The sequence below is a fragment of the Gossypium arboreum genome, chromosome 3 (genome assembly GCF_025698485.1).
Source record: "Gossypium arboreum isolate Shixiya-1 chromosome 3, ASM2569848v2, whole genome shotgun sequence".
NCBI classification, from domain to species: domain Eukaryota; kingdom Viridiplantae; phylum Streptophyta; class Magnoliopsida; order Malvales; family Malvaceae; genus Gossypium; species Gossypium arboreum.
In genome coordinates this window covers 135623807-135643583 of record NC_069072.1, presented here as the reverse complement: position 1 = coordinate 135643583, position 19777 = coordinate 135623807, and the positions used below count along the sequence as shown (strand labels likewise).

Sequence of the window (19777 nt, the reverse complement as noted above, 5' to 3'; positions counted from 1 at the left end):
TTGTCTAAATTTATAATATTAATGAAAGAAATACCATTTAAAATATTAAATATTAAATTAAAATAATATATATTTTAAAAAGATAATATGAGTAGATTTAAAATAGATTTGAGTTAGTCATTTATATATAAACGAGTTTAGACAAAATTTTAAAATCATATTTGGGGTTAAATTGGACTAGGCTTGGGCAAACATAAAAGTGTATTAAGATCATACACGGACCCAACTCAACCTAGCTCATGAACACTTCTAATTATATTTAAATTCTTGCCTAAGTTGGTGTTTAATTTTACAAATTAACTGGTCACCAACTCAAATGAGAAATGATTAAAAAACTCCCTTTTTTTAAATAATAAATATTACTATGAAAATATTTTTAATTTAAACTCAAATCTCCACATAAGATTTGAAGTTAGAATACAAAGTACTCAAAAAGCCTCAATTTTTTTTTTTGTGAAAAACTTCATTAGTTATTTTATTTTATTTTATAAATATAGTTTTTCCTTAATTTTCACTCATTATAAGCGAGCTATAATTTTTTTTTATAATTTACCAGGGATTAATTGTATGAAATTGTGATTCTTCATCATCCTATCTCTTTCTAATAGGCGAATGATAAATCAAATTCTTCCTCTTGATTTTTAGCATTTGGAAAATTTTAATTTATTATTCTCCTATTGAAAAATGATAGAGATGATATGTAATCACAGTCTTATACAATCATTTCTCTATGTCAGTAAGCTTCGAGTGAGAATTTTTCTTACCCTCTATCCTCATGCTTAATTTTTATAATGTCACTTTTTGCTATTTTCTTAACAAGGAGAAAAAGTAAGATTAACTTTTTGTTGAGACGCACGATTGCGGGATGAAAACATTCAACGTATCCTTCACTGTATCTCTTTCTAGCAATTTATCACTGATAACAGGCAGCTTAGAAGAGAAACCAAATGATGGGAAAATTGTGTTTCTAGGATCTTAATTAACTTCCGACATTTATGCTCAGTGGCGAAGGGCTGGCATCGGCTCGGCTCTCCTTAAAATGTAAAATTACTATTTAAGCCTTTAATTTTTTTTAAAAAATTTAAATAGTAAAAGTAAAATTATACTTTGTCCCCATAAAATTATAAAAATTTAATTTAATCCTTTAAAAATTATAAAGATATAGACTATAAAAAATTAAAATTTCATTTGCCTCCTAAAAGATTGTTCTGTGCTCTTGATTATATTATGATAAACATGACATAATTTCATGTTTGTGATCACAATTTTAATAACTAGTGGGAATGAGGAAACAGATAGTAGCGAGGTGGGATAGGTAGGTTTTTTTCTTTTCTTCTTATTTTGTTGGAATTGTTCGATAAATCGATAACTTCACTAATTCAAATTCTAAAAACTTTAAATAAAGTACCCAAATGTTCAAATCCTCTCAAATACTTAAACCTATAAGTTTTGTTTTATTTATTTGTATGGGGAACATTTAACACTTCCATTGGAGAAAATGCAATCAATATTCCAAACCCTAACTCGATTTTGATGCCAGCAACATTTCTCTCCGACGTTTCAACACCGCAGACATCTTATCAGTATCGGGTAAGTTGTCTTTGATTACAGGGACTGATTTGAAATTTTGGATCCACGAATTCAATCGAGGGAACTTGTGTGGTTCAAAGATTTTAAGCCCTGTAAAGCCTTCGATGACCCCGAGCCAGTGAGCAACGGAGCAAAATGCAATGTCCACCATGTTTATCTCGTCTCCGCCGAAGAATTTTTTCCCTCCGACCAACGCGTGCCCTTCAACTGCTTCTAGCATTTCGAAGCACTCCTTCGCTGCCACCTGCTGTTCTTCGCCGTCCGTTCGATAAAGCTTTGAGATGAAAGGACTCTGTTTTAAACAGAGATATGGGTTTTCCAGTCAAAAGTTATGTACGATAAAAAAAATTACAAACACTAAATTCTTAATTTGGACCAAGTTAAAATATGCTACAAGTCCTTTATTGTCATATGCACCAAATAAATAAATAAGGTTTAACTGCAAAATTGATGTTTAAACTATATCAAATTTCTCATTTAGGTACCTAATTTTTTTTTGTCAAAATATACTTAAACTATTAATTTCATTACATTTTACCCAAAAATTGTACGATGTCAATAAAACATGGCACTGTGTTTTTGGTAAAATAAGATAAAATTAACAGTTTAAATATCATTTTTGACAAAAAAAAAACCCTTAGACACCTACGTGAGAAATACGATATAGTTTGAGGGTTATTTTTGTATTTAAACCAAAAAAAAAAAGATTATACCTTGTCATCAGCAAATTTGATCCAAAACAGAGCAACGGCTCTCTCATGGGGATCAGTCGGCAGCAAGGGATTTTGCGGCCAAATTTCATCGATATATCGAAGGATGACGGTGGATTCGCAGATCGGTTTTCCGTCATGAACGAGCACCGGGACTTTCTTATGAATTGGATTATATTGAAGAAGCAAAGGACTCTTGTTGGAGAGATCTTCTTCGATGTATTCGTAAGGTATGCCTTTGAGTTTCAAAGCCCAAATTACTCTGAAAACGTACGGACTAGGCCAAGCTCCGAACAGTTTCAAGACTGCCATGGTTGGGAGATTAGTCGATTTTCTGGTAGATTCTGAGAGTGGAGAGTGTAAATTTATAATAGGATTAGTAGTCAAAGCTTTGACTAAGGTAAAGATGAAGTGTTAATAAAAGGAATTAAAGAAAGAATATAGAAATAATTTTATATAATAATACAAGGTAATGTCATGCATGATGCAATAGAAAGTAATTTAAGATAAAATCCGAAAATAAAATTAAATACAAATATTTTAAATATAATATCGACCATCGTTAAAGAATCTATCAGGCTTTTTACCTAAATAATATAAAAAAATAACATTAACTGAAATGGTATGCCCATAAAATTATTTACCAAATAGTATAGTTTTACTAGTGTCGCCTATTAAATTGGCAGCACAGGACTGAAATGTAATGATCTAAAGTATTCAGGGAACTGTTATGAATTTTTCCATTAAGGATGGCTGCTGAAAAAAAAAAAGGGTAGGCGGCACCAAACTTTAAATATGATTAATTGCCTTGTAAGCCCTCTGTATTTATTAATTTCTTTTTATTCTCCTTCAACTCACTATATTATTATTAAACAAGTCCTTAACCTATTTTTATAATTAAATAAGCCCTTAACTTATTGTTTTTACTCATAAAAGTCATTTATTTTAATATTAAAGTAAATATATTTTTACCCAAAGTAAAGATATTTAAAAAATATAAACTAATTTATATTTTATGTTGATGTGAATAGTTTATTAAATAAAAAATAAAATTTTAAAATTTCTTGAGAGTGCTTATATACATGATATTCTTAACTACTCTTTTGAAAATTTTAAATACTTTTTAGATTTTATGTTGATGTTAAACGTATATAATTTTATTGCATCAACAAAAAATAAGATAAGAGTTTGAAATTCAAAATATATTTATTTTAATATTAAAATAAAGGGCTTTTATGAGTAAAAATTATAAGTTAAGGGCTTATTTAACTACAAAAATAGGTTAAGGGCCTGTTTAAAAACAATATAGAGAGTTGAAGGAGAATAAAAAGAAAATAATAAATAAGGAAGGCTTACAAGGCAATTAGCCACATTTAAAGTTTGGTGCCGCCTACCCTTTTTTCCACCAGCCATCCTATAATATTTACAAGGCAATAAGCGAGCTATAATTTTTTCATAATTTATTGTGATTCTGCGTCATCCCTCTCTCTTTTCAATAGGAGAATGACAAATCAAATTTTTCCTCTTGATTTTTAGATTTTTTATTGAATTTGAATTTTTTGAGGAGGAAAAAATTGAAAATTTGGAAAAAAAATCTGATTTGTTATTCTCCTATTGAAAAGGGATAGAGATGATGTAGAGTCACAATTTTATACAATCATTTCTCTTTGTCAGCAAGTTTCAAGTGAGAATTTTTCTTGCGCTCTATCCTCATGCTTAACTTTTATAATGTCACTTCTTGCGATTTTCTTAACGAGAAAAAGTAAGATAACCTTTTTGTTGAGAGGCATGATTGCGGGATGAAAACTTCAACCAATGTTTGAAGACATTCAACGTATCCTTCACTCTATCTCTTTCTAGCAATTTACCACAGATAACAAGCAGCTTAGAAGAGAAATGATTGTATAAAATTGTGGTAAACATGACATAATTCCGACTTTTATGCTCTTGATTATATTATGATAAACATGACATAATTACATGTTTGTGATCACAATTTTAATAACTAGTGGGAATGAAGAAAAAGATAGTAGCGAGGTGGGATAGGCAGGTTTTTTTTCTTATTACTATACATGTCTTTTACTGTTTACATTCAAGATTCGTGACTGTTCTTCCTAATTATATTGCATTTAAGGTTTAAACTTATGCCGCGAGTTAATCAAGTTTTATACTTACTGTCTTAACCCTCTTCTGCATTTGATCTTATTTAAATTTTTACTGATTAAACCTAATGCCTAATAGAAAATTTCTTTGACTTTTACTCGAGCTACTTTGAAATATTACATAAATTTTTTGTGTTTTAGCTTAATTTTACAGGTTAAAAAATACATATTATAAAATCTCATAAAAATAAAAAATCTAGCTAAAATTATATAAAAATATAAAATGTTATAAAACACGTGTTTAAATTTTGATGAATGTGTTTTAAATATGTTCTACATCATATATGAGATGTTAACACTTAACCTTTAAGTAAATAGAATGATCTCAAACTACATTTAACACTCAAATTCTCCATGTGATAAAATCAATGATATTTGAATTGGACGGGACCAAAAACCAATCGAAATATCGATCTAGAGGAAACCAATTAGAATTGGTCCGATAAATTGATAACTTGACTAATTAAAATTCTAAAAACCCTTAAATAAAGTACATTAATGTTCGAATCCTCTCAAATACTTAAACCTATAAGTTTTGTTTTATTTATTTGCATGGGGAACATTTAACACTTCCATGGGAGAAAATGCAATCAATATTCCAAACCCTAACTCGATTTTGATGCCAGCAATATCTCTCTCCGACATTTCAACAACGCAGACATCTTATCAGTATCGAGTAAGTTGTCTTTGATTACAGGGACTGATTTGAAATTTTGGATCCATGAATTCAATCGAGGAAACTTGTGTGGTTCAACGATTTTAAGCCCTGTAAAGTCTTCGATATACTCGAGCCAGTGAGCAAATGAGCAAAATGCAATGTCCACCATGTTTATCTCGTCTCCGCCGAAGAATTTTTTCCCTCCGATCAACGCATGCCCTTCAACGACTTCTAGCATTTCGAAGCACTCCTTCGCTACCGCCTTCTGTTCTTCACCGTCAGTTCGATAAAGCTTTGAGATTAAAGGACTCTGTTTTAAACAGAGATATGGGTTTTCCAGTCAAAAATTATGTATGATAAAAAAAATTACAAACATTAAAATCTTAATTTGAACCAAGTTAAAATATGCTACAAGTCCTTATACTCTTTAAATATTTAAAATTTAGTCCTCAAGAAATTTAATCCCACTACCATTTTAAATTTACAAAAGTAAATTGAATCATGAACACAATTATTTGGGTAATTTATATCAGTAATCACCCAATTATGTTTTTTCAATGAAATTTACTCTAATGTAAACATTAAAATAATGTTAAAAGATGACTATATAAAAATTTTAATGAATAAAATATATAAATATATTAAATATTAAAATAATATAAGATAAATATTTTTAAAAAAATTAAAATATAATATAGACTGACTTAAAATGGGCTTAGGTTAGTCTTTTACAAATTATAGACAGATTCAAGCAAAATTTTAAACCCATTTTCGGCTGAAACGGAATTGAACAAACATAAAATATGTTAATATCATGCTTAGCCCCAGTCTAAACCGAACCCAACTTGGCCATAAACACCTCTACTGCTTTAACGAATAAAAATATACCTACTTCATAAGTGGAATGACCGTATCTTTATATCTTTAGATCTACTAAGGTAAAATTTTCTTCAAATGGTGTTTTCATCTTCTTATATTATTTTAATTAAATATAATTTAGATCTACTAAAATTTCACATTACCAACTGTTAAAATGTGGATCTACGAATAATATTATAAAATATAAGATTAAGTTATGCCAATTTAAAATAGAATGAATAGATCCGAAATTTCAACATAATAAAGGGACACAAACATAAATAAACCACTCTCTTAATATATAAGTATAGATTAATAAATATAAAAATCAATAAATGGGAAAATCGTCATATGCACCAAATATATAAATAAGGTTTAACTGCAAAATTGATGTTTCAACTATATCAAATTTCTCATTTAGGTACCTAAATATTTTTGTCAAAATATACTTAAACTAATTAATTTCATTACATTTTACCCAAAAGTTGTACGATGTCAATAAAACATGGCACTGTGTTTTTGGTAAAATAAGATAAAATTAACAGTTTAAATATCATTTTTGACAAAAAAAAAAAACCCTTAGACACCTACGTGAGAAATACGATATAGTTTTGAGGGTTATTTTTGTATTTAAACCAAAAAAAAAAGATTATACCTTGTCATCAGCAAATTTGATCCAAAACAGAGCAACAGCTCTCTCATGGGGATCAGCCGGCAGCAAGGGATTTTGCGGCCAAACTTCATCGATATATCGAAGGATGACGGTGGATTCGCAGATCGGTTTTCCGTCGTGAAGGAGTACCGGGACTTTCTCATGAATTGGATTATATTGAAGAAGCAAAGGACTCTTGTTGGAGAGATCTTCTTCGATGTATTCGTAAGGTATGCCTTTGAGTTTCAAAGCCCAAATTACCCTGTAACAGTACGGACTAGTCCAAGCTCCGAACAGTTTCACGACCGCCATGGTTGGGAGATTAGTCGATTTTCTGGTAGATTCTGAGAGTGGAGAGTGTAAATTTACAACAGGATTAGTAGTCAAATCTTTGAATAAGGTAAAGATGAAGTGTTAATAAAAGGAATTAAAGAAAGTACATAGAAATATTTTTATATAATAATAAAGGGTAATGTCATGCATGATGCAATATAAAGTAGTTTAAGATGGATATCACTTGTCTCACTCCCGTGATGCTATGTCGAGTTGAAGGATAACTGAAATATCCATAAGATTATTTACCAAAATAATATAATTTTATTGGTGTCATCTATCAAATTGGCGGCACAGGATTAAAATGTAATGATATAAAGTATTTAGAGACTTATTATAGAATTTTTCCATTAAGGACGGCTGCTGAAAAAAGGGACCAAACTTTAAATATGACTAATTCTCTTGTAAGCCCTCCGTATTTATTATTTTTATTTTATTCTCCTTCAACTCACTATATTATTATTAAACAAGTCCTTAAACTATTTTTATAATTAAATAAGCCCTTAACTTATGGTTTTTACTAATAAAAGTCCTTTATTTTAATATTAAAGTAAATATATTTTACTCAAAGTAAAGCTATTTAAAAAATATAAACTAATTTATATTTAATGTTGATGTGAATATTTTATTAAATAAAAAATAAAATTTTAAAATTTCTTGAGAGCGCTTATATACATGATATTCTTAACTACTCTTTTGAAAATTTTGATTACTTTTTGATTTTATGTTGATGTTCAACTGTATATAATTTTATTGCATCAACAACAAATTAAGATAAGAGCTTGAAATTCAAAATATATTTACTTTAATATTAAAATAAATGGCTTTTGTGAGTAAAAATTATAAGTTAAAGGCTTATTTAACTACAAAAATAGGTTAAGGACCTGTTTAAAAACAATATAGTGAGTTGAAGAAGAATAAAAAGAAAATAATAAATAAGGAAGGCTTACAAGGCAATTAGCCATATTTAAAGTTTGGTGCCGCCACACTGTCAGGCGGCACCCTTTCCCTTTTTCTCCAGTAGCCACTCTAAATGGAAAAATTCATAACAAGTCCCTTAATATTATAGATAATTACATTTTAGTCCAGTGTCGCCAATTTGACAGGAGGCACTAGTAAAACTATACTATTTTGGTAAATAATCTTAAGGGCATACCATTTCAGTTATTAATTTTATTTTTTGTATTATTTAGGTGAAAGAAACCAATCTATCAACTTTGAACTTCATGTGATGGCCTGATGGTCAAGAATATTCCTCACCCCAGGTGTGGCTTGGATTCGAGTCGCGCTTATTATTCAGATTTTGCCCTGTTATTATAATTTAAATCTATCAACTTTCAATAGATTATATTTTGGAAACTTCTCTAAAAATGAATTAGACTTCCTCTCAACAAATTTAAATATAAAAAAGAAACTTCGAGTAAAAAGCATAAACACGTGTAATATGAGAATTTTCCAAAACATATATGCAATGCCGCGAAAAGAGACAATAAAAATAGTTTTTATTTGGAATATTTTGAATACTATTTGGAAGTAAATTGAAAACAATTTGTTAAGTGGTCAAATTGATAAAATTGAAGGATTAAATTGTAAAATTTATAAAATTCCAAATGTTAAAAGTTGAGTAGTGAAATCTAAAAATTTGGCATAGTACTAAATTATATGATTATGAAATATGAAAATTGAAAGGTTGAGCATAAAATAGTATTGAAACTATAGGGATTAAATTGTAAAGATTCCAAAACACGAGTTTTAGAGCTAATTTATATGGTTTTAGAATTTACAATTCTAAAAATAGAATATGAAAGTTTAATGGTTCAAAAATCATGGACTAATTTGTGGAAATTTTGATAATATTTTAATAGTAGGGATTAAATTATAAAATCTCGAAATTTTGGAAAAAAAAAGAAGAAGAAGAATAGAGAGACTATTTTGCAAAATTGGGCAAACTGGGATTTAAGAATGAATTGAAAATAAAAAAAATGACTTCCAGGGACTGAATTGTAAAATAGTGTAAATTTGGGAGCTTGGGGACTAAATCGTAAAAACTGTGTAACTATAATTTTAAGGGTTATTTATTAAATTTGGAAAAATATAAGAGTGGAAATGAGCAAGTTAATTACATAAGTGTTTAAATGTAATATTTGAAAATTTTACTGAATTAAGTGTATTAAACTAAAATAATTGAGTAAAAATAAAAAAAATTTGAAACTTGAATTAGTAAGATTAGATACATTAAAGTAAAGAGAATTATATTACGAAGTATATGTTAAAAAGAATATGGCTAAGGTTATGGCGACAAGATTCACTGAAAGATCAACCTTATTCTGTGTGAGATTTAGTACAAGCAAGCTATATTAGCGTTACACGAGCTAATGTGTTATCTTAATAGTGTTGCGTAAAGTTGTTTATTTTGCCGAAAAAAAAAGGAAAGGCAAAATGTAGTTAATAATAGTACATTTCGAGAAATGATTAAATTTTAAAAATAATTAAACTAAATATATAATTAAAAATTATACTGCAATGGGCATCAGGTCCTGATACATGTGTTTTAAAGTTTCGATACATGAATACTTCAAAGCTAAAAATCGTAAATTCGCCTAAAAATATCCTGGAAAAATGATTTGGGATTCTTTAATTAAAAATTTAATACTATAAAATCTTAAAAAGAGATTTAATATCGTATAGAGTCCAAATAACGTTAGAAAAGTAAGAAATGGTTAGGGATCGAAGCTGAAAATTTTAATGTGGCATTCCTTATCCGTATCTGTTAACAAGTCGGGTAAGGGGTGTTACATCATCGAAACTTTTGAAGTATAGCATGCATTCCATGCCACATCAGTATAAACTGAAGTATAATCTTGTACACTAATCTTATGGCATGCCAACTATACCCGACTTTATCTAAGACAGTTACTAAGGTAATAATATTCCAAATACATATTTATATTCATGATCACTTACCATAGTTTCATATAATACTCATTTATACCATGCTCATCTCAATTAAATTCATAACATTTCATATCATTTATATACAAACCAAATCATGAGGCAAGTAGATTACTTACCTCGAGCAAGGTAGTTTTTAACAATATATATATTGAATTCAAATCATGAAAGTACAAATCGTATTAGCTACTCGTCTACAGCTTTCACCTTTTCTTTCTCTTGAGATGTCTCAACATTGTTTTTAACTGCGTTTGATAATTCAATTATAAAAATGGTATTAGTTCTCACTCAAACTCATGAAAAATATATAATCAAATATATTTGCATTTTATTCATTTTAGTCATTATATTCGAAATGTTCTTATTTTTCGATAGTTAACATAAAAACAAAATCCGATTTCATATCCTTCCATTAGTGACCTTGTATTTTTAATCTATACCATAAGTTTATAATAGCTTTCACTTTATTCAATTTTGCCCCTAATTTCACAAAATTATCTTTTAAGTTGAACTTAATTTCTAACTTAATCCTTAACATAATCTAAACTTACTAAGTAACGATCTCTTCAAATTCAAGCTTAAAATCATCAATTAAACTTTAATGGGAACTTTCTGAACATCTAACAATTGAAGAAATTAATACATGTGTTAGCTAAATTAAGCTCCCGTGGTTCAAACTTCATAAAAATCTTAAGGAAAGAACTTAATTCCAGTGATTAATTTTGGATTATAATGGAAAAGAAAACAAAGATGTTTTTCCTTCGTCTTCTCAGCTTTGGACGGCCAAACAAAATGAGGAAGATGATGACTTCATCTTTCTCTCCACTCTCTTAGTATTTATACTATGATTAAGCCCTTAATTAGCTTAATTAATCACCATTAGTGGTCAAGCTAATTAAGATAAGTGGATGTAACCATACCATTCCACTATCATATTTTAATAACAGTCAGTTAATTCCAAGGTCCTCAAATTAATTACTAATTAAGTCCTCAATCATTTTTCTAAATTAAAAATTTCAACAGCGGTTGAATTTTTATAAATTAGTTCCTAAACTTTAATTAATGGTTTTTTTTGGTTAAATTACTTAACCATTATTTAATCTGTTTTTATACTAACTTCTAAACCTTTCTATTCATGATTCCACTAACTCGATTTATGGAATTAGATTTCAAAATTGCATTTTTCTACAACGTTTAAAATCGGGTCATTACAAGGTAATTAAAAGAATAAATAATATTTTGGGCATAGGAAAGATATTTATTGGGCTAAAAAATTTATATTAGTTGATTTAAAGAAAAAAATAACACATATAATAGACTTAATAAAGGAAAAGGCCCGATATAGGAGGGAGGGGTGGCAAACTAGTATGGACCCATAGAACTAGAAAAATTTTTATTTTGATTTTGATGATTTATTTAAACAAGCTGATCGAAATTATTGAACTAACAAAGCAATAACCTGATCAGTTCGAATTATGAAAACCTTCTATAAAGAACACAAGTGTCCAAACCCTAATTCGATTTTGATGCCAAGATCATCTCTCTAACATGCTTATAGAAAGCAGACATCTTATCAGCATCAGGCAAGTTGTCTTTGATTACAGGGATTGATTTGAAATTTTGGATCCACGAGCTCACTCGAGGGAACTTGTGTGGCTCAAAGATTTCAAGCCCTAATACGTCTTCGAAAACCCCAAGCCAGTGAGCAACAAAGGAAAATGCAATGTCCACCATGTTTATCTTGTCTCCACCGAAGAATTTTTTCACTCCGATCAACGCATGTTCTTCCATGACTTCCAACATTTCCAGCCACTCCTTCACTACCGCCTGTTGTTCTACGCCATCGGCTCGATAAAGCTTTAATATTAAACAACCCTGTTTTAAACAGAGATATTGGATTTCTAGTATCAGCCATCAAAAGTTATATACGATAAAAGATTTTCAAAGATTTCAACTAGGTTAAAATATGCTACAAGTCCTTGTATTCTTTGTATGTTTGAAATTTAGTCCTCCTATTTTTGTTTTAAGAAATTTAATCCCATTACTTTTAAATTTAAAAAGGGTTAAATCACTTCACGGGGTTTGAACTTAGCAACTACTCCCACATTGGGGCAAGAACTTTTTTTTTGTTCAAATTAGTCCTTGAACTTGACAATTGTTCTCAAGGTATGGCCTAATAAAAGCTACTTATCACTTAATAGGGAATATTTTCAATTAACTCAATTTTATTTTATTTATTTTAATATTATGTTATCCTATAAAAACCTTATGTTTAAAATTTCAATTATGGTTTAGAATAAGGTAAAATGTTTAAAAATTAAGAATAAAATGTAAAATATAATTTTTTATAATTCAATCTATATATCAAACAATATAATTATATTCTGTAATTAATTTTAAGTAATGCATCAAAAAAAATTTATAACTTAAATTCGATACTTAAATTTTCAACTCTTATTTTTCAATTTATCAAAGAACACCTTAGTCCCTATATTTTCTTGAAAACCCTAATGTTCAAGTCCCAACATGGGAACAATTGCCTAGTCCAAGTACTAACATGAGAACAATTACCACGTTTAGGGTCGAATTTGGACAAAAAAAAATTTAAACCCCAATGTGGGAGCAATTACCTAATTCAAGCCTTAACATGTGGCCCAATGTGAGAATTGTTACCAAGTTTAGGCCTCAAATAATGATTTCACCCATTTAAAAATGTAAATATAATCGTCAACACGATTTTTTTGGTTAAATTCAAGTTCATAACTCATTTTTTTGGTTATAAGACTACCAAATGAATAACTATTTTTTTTTTCAAAATATCACACCAAAAAATTTAATAAAAAAATTAACCATGTTAAAAATTGAGTTTGGGTTTAGAGTAAAAAATTACTAATTTTATATGTCAATGACATGAAAAAATTACTGAAATATTATTAAATAATTGGCATTAAATACTTGAAAATGAAAAATAAATGATATGGTGGAAATGGTCCATAAAATAATTTCTCCTAATTCAGTACAACACTTACTAAAAATTTTGGCTATAAATATAGATAAATAAATATAAATATAAAATCAATAAACGGGAAAATCGTCATATGCATCAAATAAATAAATAAAAGGTTTAATTCAAAATTAGTGTCTAAACATATCAATTTTCTCATTTTAAGTACCTAATTTTTTTGGTAAAAATATACTTAAACTATTAATTTTGTTACATTTTACCTAAAAAGTGCATGATGGCAATAAAACATGGTACTGTATTTTTGGTAAAATAAGACAAAATTAACCATTTTAAAATCATTTTGCAAAGGAGAGAAAAAAAAAACTCTTAGACACCTAAGTGATAAATACGAAATAGTTGGAGGGTTAATTTTGTATTTAATCCAAAAAAGAAAAGAACAGATTTTACCTTATCATCTGCAAATTTGATCCAAAACAGAGCAACAGCTCTGTCATAGGGATCAGTCGGCAGCAAGGGATTCTGCGGCCAAATTTCGTCGATATATTGAAGGATGACGGTGGATTCACAGATCGGTTTTCCGTCATGAACGAACACTGGGACTTTCTTGTGAATTGGATTATATTGAAGAAGCAAAGGACTCTTGTTGAGGAGATCTTCTTCGATATATTCGTAAGGTATGCCTTTGAGTTTCAGAGCCCAAATTACTCTGTAAGCGTACGTACTAAACCAAGCTCCGAACAATTTCACGACCGCCATGGTTGGGAGATTAGTTCAGAGATTCTGAGAGCCGTGAGTGGAAATTTATAGTAGGATTACTGGTCAAAGCTTTGACTAAGGTAGCGATGGTGTGTGTTTTTCTCATGGCATAATTCTAAATTTCACCCTCAATATTTACATTTTTTTTATCAATTTGACCCTCATTTTTTTTAACTAAGGGTGAGTTTTGATGAGTGATTGGGTGCGGTGCGGTGTGTTTAGCTTACTTTTTGTCTCACGCTACAGTATCGCTATAGTATCTAATCTCACCGCCACTGCTATTTTTACACTAACCGCAGCTAAACACATCGCCCATCCAAACTCATCCTAAATTCGGTTATTAACCTTTTAAAAAAGATAAAATACTTTTTTAATGAAAATACTGATTAAAACATTAATTTTTCTTAGTACTGGCGTGGCAACTCTCGTGACTGTTTATGTACACTTCATGTTGATATGGTATCACTTATCTTATATATCACATGAACACATAATTAAAAATTATAAAAAAAGTAATTTTTTTATAAAAGTTAAAAAATTACCATAAAGTATATGTTGATTGTCATGCAAGTTGCCTTATTTAAAATTTTAACGGTTTAGTTAGTATTTCTATTAAAAGTTCAATTCGACTATCTTTAAAAGATTGATGATCAAATTCGACTCTTTTAAAAAAAAATTAAGCAAAAATTTAACTAAAAAAAAAAGAGAAATCAACAAAAATTGTAGGCCCTTAAAAGTTAGAATTTTTCATTAAGACTTTTTTATACAAAGATGAAGTATTATAAAAGATTTTACATAATAATATAAGGTAATGTCATGCATGATGCAATATAAACTAATCGAAATTATTGGGTTAACAAAACAGTGACCTGATCAGTTCGAATTCTGAAAACCTTCAATAAAGAACACAAGTGTCCAAACCCTAATCCGATTTTGATGCCAACATCATCTCTCTACCATGCTTCAATAAAGCAAACATCTTATCAGCATCAGGCAAGTTTTCTTTGATTACAGGGATTGATTTAAAATTTTGGATCCACAAGCTCACTAGAGGGAACTTGTGTGGCTCAAAGATTTCAAGCCCTACTACGTCTTCAATAACCCCAAGCCAGTAAGCAACAAAGGAAAATGCCATGTCCACCATGTTTATCTCTTCTCCGCCGAAGAATTTTTTCCCTCCGATCAACGCATGTTCTTCCATGACTTCCAACATTTCCAACCACTCCTTCACTGCCGCCTGCTGTTCTTCGCCGTCGGTTTGGTAAAGCTTTGACATTAAATAACCCTGTTTTAAACAGAGATATGGGATTTTATTATCAACCATCAAAATTTATGTATGATAAAATATTTTCAAAGATTTCAACTAGGTTAAAATATAATACAAATTTTTGTATTCTTTGTATATTTGAAATTTGGTCCTCCTATTTTTGTTTTAAGAAATTTAATCCCATTTTTTTTAAATTGAAAAAAGGTTAAATCACTTCACGGGTTCGAACTTAGTAACTACTCCCACATTGGGGTATGAACTTTTTTTTTGGTCAAATTAGTCCTTAAACTTGGCAATTGTTCTCACGGTATGACCTGATAAAAGGTACTTATCACTTAATAGGGAATATTTTCAATTAACTCAATTTTATTTTATTTATTTTAATATTATGTTATCCTGTAAAAACCTTACGTTTAAAATTACAATTATGGTTTAGAATAAGGTAAAATGTTTAAAAATTAAGAATAAAATGTAAAATATAATTTTTATAATACAAAATCTCTATTTATCAAACAATATAATTATATTCCGTAATTAATTTTAAGTAATATATCAAACAAATTTTATAACTTAAGTTCAGACTTAAATTTTCAATACTTAAATTTTCAACCTTATTTTTTCTGCACTTAATCTTTTAGTTTATCAAAGAATACCTTAGTCCCTATGTTTTCTTGAAAACCCTAATGTTCAAGCCCTAACATGGGAACAATTGCCTAGTCCAAGCACTTACATGAGAACAATTACCACGTTTAGGGATTAACTTGGACAAAAAAAGTCAAGCCCAAATACGGGAACAATTACCTATTTCAAGCCTAAACATGTGACCCAATGTGAGAATTGTTGCCAAGTTCACGCCTTAAATAATGATTTAACCCATTTAAAAATGTAAATATAATCGTAAACACAATTTTTTTTGCTAAATTCAAGTTCAGAACTCCTTTTTTTTTTGTTATATGACTACCAAATGAATAACTATTTTTTTATTTTAAAATATCACACCAAAAATTTAATAAAAATTTAACTGTGTTAACAATTGAATTCGGTTTAGAGTAAAAATTACCAATTTTATATGTCAATGACATGAAAAAATTACTAAAATATTATTAAATAATTAGAAATGAACAATAAATGATATGGTGGGAAGGGTCTATAAAATAGTTTCTCCCAATTCAAGTACAACACTTAATAAATAATTTTGGATATTAATATAGATAAACAAATATAAATATAAAAATCAATAAACGGGAAAATCGTTATATGCATCAAATAAATAAATAAAAGGTTTAATTCAAAATTAGTGTCTAAACATATCAATTTTCTCATTTTAAGTACCTAAATTTTTTGGTAAAAATATACTTAAACTATTAATTTTGTTACATTTTACCTAAAAAGTGCACGATGGCAATAAAACATGGTACTGTGTTTTTGGTAAAATAAGACAAAATTAACCATTTAAAAATCATTTTGCAAAGAAGAGGAAAAAAAGAACTCTTAGACAGCTAAGTGATAAATACGATATAGTTGGAGGGTTAATTTTGTATTTAATCCAAAAAAGAAAAGAACAGAATTTACCTTGTCATCTGCAAATTTGATCCAAAACAGAGTAGCGGCTCTGTCATAGGGATCAGCCGGCAGCAAGGGATTCTGCGGCCAAATTTCATCGATATATTGAAGGATGACGGTGGATTCACAGATCGGTTTTCCGTCATGAACGAGCACCGGGACTTTCTTATGAATTGGATTATATTGAAGAAGCAAAGGACTCTTGTTGCGGAGATCTTCTTCAATATATTCGTAAGGTATGCCTTTGAGTTTCAGAGCCCAAATTACTCTGTAAGCGTACGGACTAAACCAAGCTCCGAACAATTTCACGACCGCCATGGTTGGGAGATTAGTTCAGAGATTCTGAGAGCGCTGAGTGGAAATTTATAATAGGATTACTGGTCAAAGATTTGTCTAAGATAACGATGGGGTGTGTTTTTTTCATGACATAATTCTAAATTTCACCCTCAATATTTATATTTTTTTATTAATTTGGCCCTCTTTTTTTTAACTAAGTGTGAGTTTGGATGGGCGATTGGGTACGGTACAGTGTGTTTAACTTATTTTTTATCTCACGATATAGTATCGCTACAGTATCTAATATCACCGCCATCTTTATTTTTACACAAACCGCAGTTAAATGCATCGCCCATCTAAACTCACCCTAAATTCGGTTATTAACCTTTTAAAAAACAATACTTTTTTAAATACTATTTAAAATATTAATTTTTTTTAGTATTAGCGTGACAACTCTCGTGACAGTTTATGTACACTTCATGTTGATATGGCATTACTTATCTTATACAACACATGAACACATAATTAAAAAATTATAAAATGTAAATTTATTTATAAAAGTTAAAAAATTATGATGATGTATACGTGGATTATCATGCGAGTTGCCTTGTTTAAATTTTTAACGGTTTAGTCTGTATTTCTGTTAAAAATTCAATTTAACTATCTTTAAAAGATTGATGATAAAATTCGACTCTTTTCAAAAAAATTTAAGCTCAAAAAAAGAGAAATTGACAAAAATTGTAGGCCCCTAAAAGTTAGAATTTGTCATTAAGACTTTTTTATACAAAGATGAAGTACTATAAAAGATTTTATATAATAATATAAGGTAATGTCATACATGATGCAATATAAGGTAAGGTAATGTCATGCGTGATGCATCTTTATTAACTGCTTTTTTTGGTTTTTAGAAATAAATTGGTGGTTGGTTGAATTGATTAGGTCCTTAGTTGGTCGATTTGATAAGTTTGATAAAGATATAATAATAAATTCATAAAAAAAAATATTTAAGAAATCCAATTCAACTGTCAATTTAATTGATTTTTTAACCGGTTCAATCGGTTCGATGTCTTTTTTCGAACCTATATTCCGACCTGTTTCTAGTCCAACCAAACAATCCAATCTAATTTAAAAACAAGTAAAAACCCCATATATAATTTTGAACTCCATATATAATTGAATATATATGTTTTTTTTATAATTAATGTATCATATATATTTATTTTACCGGTGTGCTGATTTGATGATCAGAGTGTTCACTGTCTCAGATGTGCTCTGGGTTCGAGTCACTCTAATCGCGCTACTGTTAAGACTTTGCTCTCCTCTTATAATTCACCAAAAAAAGGTAATTCATCTTTAATGTTTTAGCAAACGGATCATCATGTCGAGGGAGCATTTAACTATAAAATCAAACCGTGCTACTTTGTCGATATGTAATAAGTGAAAAATATTTTAGGATTGTTTTAGAACTAACTACTACTTAAATTATTCGAAAATTCTATTTTATTATATATTATATGTGTATGTATGCTAACATATATAATAAACAAAAATAAAATAAGATTACTTCTTTTTTCATGTTTCTTACTCGATGAATTTAGTAATAATTCGGTTTTTCGTAGTGTCGGAAAGTGAAATATCGACACTTTATTTTCGTAAATTAAACTCGTAAATTTCATTATTAAATCACGCCCAACAATTTTGGGACCTTGAGAATTTTATTTTATTTTATTTTTTTAACTTTTGAAATTGGCATGTTAAATAGTTGTTTCTTCATGTGGGAGACGCTCAAAGTGGTAAAGGCAAGGAGCAAGTTTGTGCTTGGGACAGCAACTTGGAGAAGATTTCGGTAAGTTTCCCTTGAAATTTACACACTTACTAGTTTCCTTAATTGCCAGGTTGAAGTAAACTAGTTGGTGACTTCAAGTTGTCTGAATTTTATGAATAAACTGTGAATTAGCTGCTGTTGATTTTCGTTATGTAGCAAATAAAACATGTTAGAAATTTGAAGAAATGGTTGTCCAAAATGACTGTTGTTTTCATGATATATCATGTCTGACATATGAAGAAATGATTGCCTAAAATGGATTCTGTTTCCAGAATTTATTATGTCTGACATTTGAAGAAATGGTTGTCCAAAATGACTGTTGTTTTTATAATTTATTATCAAAGCTCACCACCAACTCAGTCAGTGGACTAAAATTTTGGACATATCAGCAGATGAAATATTCAAATTTGTTTCAGTAAAGTTGTTGAATGGTTAGCTAAAATCATGATTTAATATCTGATTGTGATTTTGCTTTTGAGTTATCCTATTTTTTAGCTAAAGTTGTTTTAATTTCAGCCTATATAAAGGATATAAATCCGTGAATAAAATTTGTCTCGAGTTCTTATTTCTCATTGAGTCTCTTGTATACAATTCAATCTTCCCATTTAGTCTAACATTTATTATGTCTGACATATGAAGAAATGGTTGTCTAAAATGGCTGTTGTTTCCAGAATTTAAATTTTAAATTAAAAGTTTGAATTAATCAAATTATTCGGATCAATTTGAATAAAAAATTAAATTTTTCGGTTTAATTTGAATATGAACTTGAATATGAATTACAGAATTCGAGTTATCTGAAAATCTAAATAAGAAAATACAAAATTACGTCATTTTGATAAATATTTACTTTCTCTAAAGTTAAAAATCAAAACCATTAAGTTAAAAAATAAAAGTACGTTGTTTTGATAAATGTTTATCCATCAGCCTTATTTTCCTTCTCAAACCCCCCACTTTCCATTTTTTCCTTTACGCAAAATTAACCTAAAAGTCTGTACTTCGTTTACTAGTTAAATGATCGGTCTGTGTAAACGCAATATTGTGTATAAATAATATGATTCGTTAACTCAACTCGATTCGACTCAATTTGAAAAAAAAAATTGAATTCGGTTGCTAAAATAAGATTCATCAACTCGACTAACTTGAAATTTTTTTACTCGATTGAATGCTAACCTCTACTAGTAAGTTTGATGAAAATTGAGGGAAAAATTTT

The 19777-nt window shown here is 28.9% G+C and overlaps 4 protein-coding genes across 5 annotated transcripts; all 4 read right to left on the bottom strand.

Annotated features, from left to right (window-relative positions):
• Positions 1 to 1431: 1431 nt before the first annotated feature.
• On the bottom strand, positions 1432 to 2676 carry LOC108475540 (glutathione transferase GST 23-like). The gene is made up of 2 exons (XM_017777516.2): positions 2304 to 2676; positions 1432 to 1882 (listed from the first exon to the last, which is right to left on the bottom strand). Exons 1-2 carry the CDS (start codon positions 2610 to 2612, stop codon positions 1520 to 1522), a joined length of 672 nt encoding a protein of 223 aa, XP_017633005.1. The 5' UTR covers positions 2613 to 2676; the 3' UTR covers positions 1432 to 1519.
• Positions 2677 to 4797: 2121 nt separating this feature from the next.
• LOC108475564 (glutathione transferase GST 23-like) lies at positions 4798 to 7200 on the bottom strand. Of its 2 annotated transcripts, XM_053026394.1 has the most exons (3): positions 7148 to 7200; positions 6634 to 6974; positions 4798 to 5430 (listed from the first exon to the last, which is right to left on the bottom strand). In XM_053026394.1, the coding sequence occupies exons 2-3, from the start codon at positions 6940 to 6942 to the stop codon at positions 5068 to 5070; spliced, it is 672 nt and encodes a 223-aa protein (XP_052882354.1). In that variant the 5' UTR covers positions 6943 to 6974; positions 7148 to 7200; the 3' UTR covers positions 4798 to 5067. The 2 variants fall into 2 exon arrangements, with proteins under 2 accessions (XP_052882354.1, XP_017633031.1); XM_017777542.2 differs by lacking the exon at positions 7148 to 7200 and having other exon boundaries at positions 6634 to 7083.
• Positions 7201 to 11283: 4083 nt separating this feature from the next.
• LOC108475671 (probable glutathione S-transferase) lies at positions 11284 to 13791 on the bottom strand. Its single transcript, XM_017777658.2, has 2 exons — positions 13328 to 13791; positions 11284 to 11790 (listed from the first exon to the last, which is right to left on the bottom strand). The coding sequence occupies exons 1-2, from the start codon at positions 13634 to 13636 to the stop codon at positions 11428 to 11430; spliced, it is 672 nt and encodes a 223-aa protein (XP_017633147.1). The 5' UTR covers positions 13637 to 13791; the 3' UTR covers positions 11284 to 11427.
• A 565-nt stretch (positions 13792 to 14356) lies between these two features.
• On the bottom strand, positions 14357 to 16869 carry LOC108475599 (probable glutathione S-transferase). The gene is made up of 2 exons (XM_017777580.2): positions 16476 to 16869; positions 14357 to 14921 (listed from the first exon to the last, which is right to left on the bottom strand). Exons 1-2 carry the CDS (start codon positions 16782 to 16784, stop codon positions 14559 to 14561), a joined length of 672 nt encoding a protein of 223 aa, XP_017633069.1. The 5' UTR covers positions 16785 to 16869; the 3' UTR covers positions 14357 to 14558.
• Positions 16870 to 19777: the final 2908 nt, after the last annotated feature.

Excerpts from the sequence above, each read along its gene's own strand:
- LOC108475540 (XM_017777516.2), bottom strand. The coding sequence starts at position 2,612 with ATGGCAGTCTTGAAACTGTTCGGAGCTTGGCCTAGTCCGTACGTTTTC. Across the intron at positions 1,883-2,303 it reads TCAAATTTGCTGATGACAAG|AGTCCTTTCATCTCAAAGCT; the intron begins GTATAATCTTTT and ends TGTTTAAAACAG.
- LOC108475564 (XM_053026394.1), bottom strand. The coding sequence starts at position 6,942 with ATGGCGGTCGTGAAACTGTTCGGAGCTTGGACTAGTCCGTACTGTTAC. Across the intron at positions 5,431-6,633 it reads TCAAATTTGCTGATGACAAG|AGTCCTTTAATCTCAAAGCT; the intron begins GTATAATCTTTT and ends TGTTTAAAACAG.
- LOC108475671 (XM_017777658.2), bottom strand. The coding sequence starts at position 13,636 with ATGGCGGTCGTGAAATTGTTCGGAGCTTGGTTTAGTACGTACGCTTAC. Across the intron at positions 11,791-13,327 it reads TCAAATTTGCAGATGATAAG|GGTTGTTTAATATTAAAGCT; the intron begins GTAAAATCTGTT and ends TGTTTAAAACAG.
- LOC108475599 (XM_017777580.2), bottom strand. The coding sequence starts at position 16,784 with ATGGCGGTCGTGAAATTGTTCGGAGCTTGGTTTAGTCCGTACGCTTAC. Across the intron at positions 14,922-16,475 it reads TCAAATTTGCAGATGACAAG|GGTTATTTAATGTCAAAGCT; the intron begins GTAAATTCTGTT and ends TGTTTAAAACAG.